The sequence below is a fragment of the Fundulus heteroclitus genome, chromosome 1 (assembly GCF_011125445.2).
Source record: "Fundulus heteroclitus isolate FHET01 chromosome 1, MU-UCD_Fhet_4.1, whole genome shotgun sequence".
NCBI classification, from domain to species: domain Eukaryota; kingdom Metazoa; phylum Chordata; class Actinopteri; order Cyprinodontiformes; family Fundulidae; genus Fundulus; species Fundulus heteroclitus.
In genome coordinates, this window is record NC_046361.1 from 31,049,432 (window position 1) to 31,056,120 (window position 6,689).

At 39.7% G+C, this 6,689-nt stretch overlaps 1 protein-coding gene across 4 annotated transcripts; it reads right to left on the reverse strand.

The window, feature by feature from the left end:
* Positions 1–507: 507 nt before the first annotated feature.
* LOC110369339 lies at positions 508–4,690 on the reverse strand. 4 transcript variants are annotated; one of them, XM_036140753.1, is made up of 5 exons: positions 4,416–4,690; positions 4,213–4,306; positions 2,370–2,528; positions 2,003–2,156; positions 508–1,838 (listed from the first exon to the last, which is right to left on the reverse strand). In XM_036140753.1, exons 1-5 carry the CDS (start codon positions 4,612–4,614, stop codon positions 789–791), a joined length of 1,656 nt encoding a protein of 551 aa, XP_035996646.1. In that variant the 5' UTR covers positions 4,615–4,690; the 3' UTR covers positions 508–788. The 4 variants fall into 4 exon arrangements, with proteins under 4 accessions (XP_035996646.1, XP_035996649.1, XP_035996642.1 ...); XM_036140756.1 differs by having other exon boundaries at positions 2,406–2,528; positions 4,416–4,689; XM_036140749.1 differs by having other exon boundaries at positions 2,003–2,203; positions 2,348–2,528; positions 4,416–4,687.
* Positions 4,691–6,689: the final 1,999 nt, after the last annotated feature.

Sequence of the window (6,689 nt, forward strand, 5' to 3'; positions counted from 1 at the left end):
AATTCCAGTGTTTTTTTCTTTTCGATTTACACAGCTACTTTTAAAATAAAAAACAGTTTCATAACATAAATATCCACAAAACGCTGTCGTAAAAAAAAAGTTTTTAGTAAGTGAACAAAGAAAACCAAAAAAAAAACTCCCGATCCATGCGCGAGTGTTAGTGTTGATGTCCATCCATCCATCCATCCATCCATTTTCCAAACCGTCATCGCCGAAAATCGATCCGATCTGTTGGAATCGGTCCTTATTATGGCGGATGAGTGACTTGATAGATTTCGACAAAGATTCGGAGGGTTTTGAATTACATTTAAGTTCTAAGGGGCTCAAAGTTTATGGTTTAGAGGCAGATATCAGCTCTGATGAGTTTACGTTAATGTTTGAACAGTCCAAGTACTTTGGATTTGGACATTGCCATGATCAAACATATATATACCAGATTGTGAAAAAAAAAAAGAGGAAAGGCTCTTCAGTATTGACTTAAAAGCTGCCCCCCAACACCCCCCCACCCCACACACCCAGAGACATATGCCACATCAAAACAGCTATTTAAAGAGTAATTTTACTTAATACATGTGAATAACGAGGAAAAGTACACTGATCCTCTGCCTTATGTGACCTCATCAGAGGCCTGTGGGTGTGGGAGCTGCTTTATAAAACAGAAGATGTTTTTCTCAAGTAGCTTTACAGCTTAATGCTAAAACATTGAGTAACTAACCATTGTACGCTGTTCTAAAGGTGACAGGTGAGTCTGACCGATCTCATAGAGAAGTCTCGTTAGCAGCTCTGAATCAGATGACCACCTCCAGGTCATAAGCGATTTTCTCTAATTTGACTCGCTTGACGGGTGGCTGCACTTGGCAAATGTTCACTTGCTCGTCTGGCTCCTCCTTGAACTTGACCGCTTTGTTTTTAGGCTTGCTTAAAATGTACTCGTAATTTCTCTGAACATCAAGCAGCGCTGAGGTGAGGTGGTGGGCGGAGAAGATCTTCAGGGAAGACGGGAGCTGGGGCGGTTGAGGGAGATTTGCTTTCGTCAAAGTGGGGGAGGACACGAGCGGTTTGATCTGAAAGAGGGCTTCCTGGTTATTTGGCAATCTGAGGATGGGAGGAGGTGGGGAGGGCACAGTAGGAGGCTTCACCGACGCCATGAGAGGTTTTCGGATGTCGATCAGAGGGGCAGTCTTCAGTAAAGGTACGTCTGTGACAGCAGGACAGGCTGGAGGCGTTTCAGTCCGAGTCCTCAAGGCGCCGCCGTCAATTTCCGTTACCTCGCTTGTTTTCTCCTTTTCCGCGTTCACACGATTGTCCGGAAGTTCCTCCTCGCTGCCGGAGGATTCCTCCTCGGACTCGGGTAACGGCTCGGCCCGCGTCTGGAACAGAACGTGGTTGTGGCGGCGGCAGAAGAGCACGCCGCACCTCAGGCACTTCCTCACGTCCCGAACGTGAAGCAGTTTGTGACGCTTGAGGTAGTGGCTTGTGGTGAACGTCCGGTCGCACAGGTTGCACGGAAAAACCGGCTGATCCCTGGTGACAGAGCAGGACTCGGCGAAACCGGTCTCACTCGAGTCCGTTTCTTCAGGCTGCTCTTTGTGTGACGCCGCAGTGTGGGTCAGACTGCTCAGCTTAACGTGATAAGCACCGGGCGGTACAATTAAAGGCTTTAGGAGCACCACAGGATTAATTTTATCTACTTTTAAGGTCCCTCCCAGTGGTTTCCGTGGTGATGGAGGTACGTTTAGGCTGGATTTGTTCTCTGGGTTGTCCTTCTCATCCTCTGTTTCACTTTTGGTCACACCCTGGTCTTTGTCATTTATCTTCTTGTCCTCTGCTGCTTCTTCCTAGATGGGACAAAAACCCAGAACAGATGTTTAATGTACTAAAAAAAAAGACAAACGGAATTAAAAGGCCAAAAGCTCTGGAAGGTTGCAAGTGTGGAACATAAAGAAAAGGAAAGTAATTTTGTGTCCTAGTTAAAACATCATAAAATGGTGGCGACTGCTACCTTTGACACTGACGAGCACAATGAAGTTTGCCTTTCTGGCAAAGGTTCCTCCTCAGTTTCCATTAAGGCAGAGGACTCGTGGTCTGAAGGAGACTCCGATGCAGGTTGAGTTGGTGATGTGTTGGTCTCTGCATCTTCACTGACAGTAGTTGACTTTGTAGTCGCCTCTTCACTCAGAGTAGTTGACTTTTCAGTCGCCCCCTCTTCTCTCTGGGTAGTTGACTTTTCAGTCGCCCCCTCCTCTCTAATTGTAGTTGATTTTTCAGTCACCCCTTCCTCTTTAAGGGTAGTTGATTTTTCAGTCGCCCCCTCCTCTCTGATTGTAGTTGACTTTTCAGTCGTCACCTCCTCTCTGATTGAAGTTGATTTTTCAGTCGCCCCCTCCTCTCTGATTGTAGTTGATTTTTCAGTCGCCCCCTCCTCTCTCAGGGTAGTTGACTTTTCAGTCTCTGCATCCTGTCCCCTGGCTGTTGTTCCAGTTTCCACATACTCTTTCTGTAGGCAAGTGTTTTGATGGACAGAAGTCCTTTAACAAAAAAAAATGGCAACAAAAAATTATTCAATGCTATGAGGTAGATGCACATAAATTAGGATTAGGGACAGTTTATTACCAACACTGTCTGTAAAACACATACAGTTAATCCCAAAATTATTCATGTCCTTGAAAGATTTACGTTTAATTTGTTCATAATCTCTTCTTTTTTTTCAGGATGTAATCTTTGGATGGCCCAGCTAGAGTCCTTATTATTAGTTCCTAATTATTTTCCATACAAATGCCTGATTAATATAATAGTTCATTTTATTTTCCTCAACACCACACAGAAAAGTTTGAGCGTAAAGGTGAACCCGCAGGAATAGCCTCAATAGGCGTGGTAATACCTATGCCATGCCGGAGAGTAGCGTAGTAACGCTGCCACAGTAGTAAAAGAGGGGTGATGAAGAGGGCAGAATGTAAACAAGGAAATAGAAAAGGGCCATTTGTGTGGACCGCCTTGTCATCGGTTCCCAAAAACAGTGAAGAGGAGCAAAAATGTGTCAGCTTTAAATCCACAATAAAATGAATAGTGCATAAACACGAGTGAAATTCTGAACGCGGCCATTGTTGTTTGTGTTAGTGCGTGCGTGTTACGGTAGAGATAATCGCTGCGGTTTGAAGAAGTGCAACCATTTAGGCAAATGTGAACAGCTTAGTTTATGTAGGTTATGATACAACTGAGTATCATTGAAGAATACATTTTTTTTTTTACATTTTGATAAATCCATCGTAGCTCACAAGAGACTCAACTGTTTACGAACATGCCAATTGTTGTCGCCCAGCTTTGATAACACAAAAAATCCACAAGGGCCACAGATGCACCATGGACGAGTAATTTACGCAAGCAAAAATAAATAATTTTTCCAGGTAAAGTCCATTAGTTTTGTGGTTTATGTCTCCTTTGCAAGCAAGCAAACAAAAATGGACAAACAATTTCCTCCCTGCTTCTCTTGTGCTGGTAAAAAAAAAACAAAAAAAAAAAAACATACGCCCATCCAGATGCATGCTGGTCCTACCACTGACAGCCTATTTATAAGAATAATCTACCCAAATTGCTTAGAATTAAATAACAAAAAAAAAAAAAAAACAATCGCAAAACAGATATCAAACAATAAAGTTAAATAAATAACCTTAACTAGACTATCCACAAAACTAAAAATTGAATTGCTTAATAACAAAAAATCATTGGCTCCTACACTAATGGTTGCACAGGTTCAGATCTGATAATGAATCGTTTAAACGGTCTCTCAGATGATAAGGCACACACGCCCTTAGCTACTCGATGTGCTGCTGTATTATCATGCATATTATTTCATATTGTTCTGTTAATAGGCTGGTGTTCATTGTTTTTTCCACTTTCTATTTGAATATCTCATCCTTTGTTTATGATCAATAATTATGCAACATTTACTCTGGCATGCATGTTTTTATGTTTATTCTTGGCGTTACTGGTAAAGCCCACCCTCTACTGCTTTAGAACTAACTTTAGATTAAATTAGCTTGTTGTTGTTTTTTACTATAAACTGTGTGTAACTCTGTGTCTTTGCCACTGTCGCATTGTCCATTATGGAACCAGAAAGGATTTCTCATCTTAGCTTTATCTTCACTCTGTTGTTTTTGACCTGTAAAAGGTGCCATATGAGTAAAACGTGCTCAATGTGCTACAGTGGCTTACCATATCGTCTGTGTACTTGGACTCTGGTCTGATTTAGTGGATCTAAACAAGGTTGGAACAAAATTAGGCCTGTCTGGATCCGTGGAAGCTTCTCCTGTAAAAATAAATAAATAACTTAATAATAATAATAATAATAATAATAAATAAAGATGTTTAAGAGAGGGTTGAGCTAAATCTAATATTTTAAGCAGCGTCAAAGGTACCTGAGACGAAATGAGCGCCGCAAATGCGAAGATTTGCACCGCCTGGCAAGACTTCCCCGTTAGCGGTCTGGATCGCTTCCACCCACAAACGCCTCCTGAGGATCTGAAACTGCCGGCGTCCGCTGGGGATTCTGTAGAACTTTATGGTGGAGCTGGGGGAGTAGCGGTTAAAACAGCCGTTCACGCAACAACACGGCATTGTTGCCCTGGAAATGAGCCGCAGACAGCATCAGCGTGGAGATTCTGGACGTTAACGGAAGAAGCAGAAGTCAACTTCCGTTGCAAAGAAGCGCGCGCGCATCCTTGGGATGACGTCATACGCAATGGCTCAAACAAAACGGACCAACGGTTCCAAAAATATGGAGGACCGACTCTGACATAATGGAAAATTAAATACAGAATTAAATACATTCTCAATAAACATGTAAGCATAAAATAAATACACAGAAATACAGCAAACAAATAAATGTAAGCCGTAATAAAAATATAGAATGCATAAATGTAAATATCTATTTTATTTACTTATGTATTTAATCCTCTTTTTAATAATCACCTCATTTATTTATTTTTCATTACACTTGTCAACTTTATTTATTAAATACTTCTTTTTTAATTTATTTATTTCTGTCTATGTTTCAATATTTCTGTCTGCTTTATTCCTCATTTCATTATTTTTTACCCCATTTATTTCTTTTTCAATAAAAAAACTCAATATTTTACCCATGCCAAGGTTACTTTATGAAAACCCATAGGTAGCTTTATTTTGCAGTGGTCCACAACATTCATACAAACATCTTAACACAACTAGTAGAGGCATCCATATTAGTTCACAAATTAAATCCCTTAACATCCTTTGACAGTGGCAATATTATTTCAGCTTGTTTGTGTCAGTAACAGTGGTCGGAACAAAGCTGTTCATAATACGTCTGGTCCTGCATTTAGGGACAAAGAATCTTCCTCCAGAGAGGAGAAGCTGAAACTCTCTGAAAGTGGATGAAAACCATAATTTAAAACAAAAGAGGCTTTCCGCTGTACAGAGATGGGACTGATGGTTGGAGCTCTCCAATCAGTCTAGATGTCAGTTTCACAACAGGCTGAAGGGAACTCCTCTCTTTCAGAGTTGTATCATCAAACTATGGCTCTAAGAAAAGGGATTAGACTGTTTCAACAAAAGTACAATAGAAAAACCTTGTAATCATTATTCATTGTTTAATATTAAAATGGCAGTGTTCTTCAAGCAAAATAGTTGCTGGTGTGCCTTGGTGCAAACGGCTTCACAGTTGGCTTACTAGATATTTATTCCCCTTAAGTATTCCAAAGGTATTTGTAGGAATGCAGAAGGCTTCTTCATATTATAGCTGAAAATAGTGGTGGATTTTCAGCTCTGATGTCCCCACACGCCGACTTACTACCAGTAAAGAATATTGTAGAAATCTAAAAAATCTAAATATCCAATACTGATAACAATTTGTCTTTTCATGCGCTGTTATTTCACATGTTTTATGTTAAAACTGCCTCCCAGCATGCTGTAAATGCTTATTTAAAACATCACTTTAGACATTTGTAATTACATTTTTTTATGTCGTCATTGTAACTGCTGGGGTCTGAAATTTCTTTTAAATAAGCCTCACCATCAACACTGGATGTTTGTAATAAATTCTTGCTCGTCCTTATTTCTATTGAATGAAAGTAGATTTTTCAGGTGTCTACTTTTTCTTTTCACTTTGGATATTTTCTAAAATTGCTGTTTCAGAAATCAACAATAATTATTCCAGATGGGCAACACTTGAACACAAGAAGCAGGTTGAGATAAATGGAAAACGTCACTTTTTTTTTTAGTTTTTATCAGACTAATTTATACAGGATGTTGGAAATGTTGACTGTAGATTAGATTAGATTATAAATTAGATTATAAATTACTGAAATGTTAATTTTAAGTGAGCAGAACAGATTTGCCTGTCTTACTATTTTATGATAAATTGTTTTGCTTTACTGTCCCAGCTATATTCTAAATATAATCAATCATTTGAGGAGAAATTTGTTGATTTCTGGTTTCACGTTGTATACCTGCTACAGCTCGATGGGGCCCCCTGCTGGCTGTGGTCGCAGCATTGCCTGAGACCGTTCAAATTTAATTTAGTTGTTTGGTCTCAAGCTTTGTAGAGCTTTGAAAACTGGATTATTTTCTTTCAGGACTCTTTGTAGTGACGTAAGTGGATTGTATCAAAAATTATAAGATAATAATAACTAATGACAAAGAAACAAAAAAGAAGA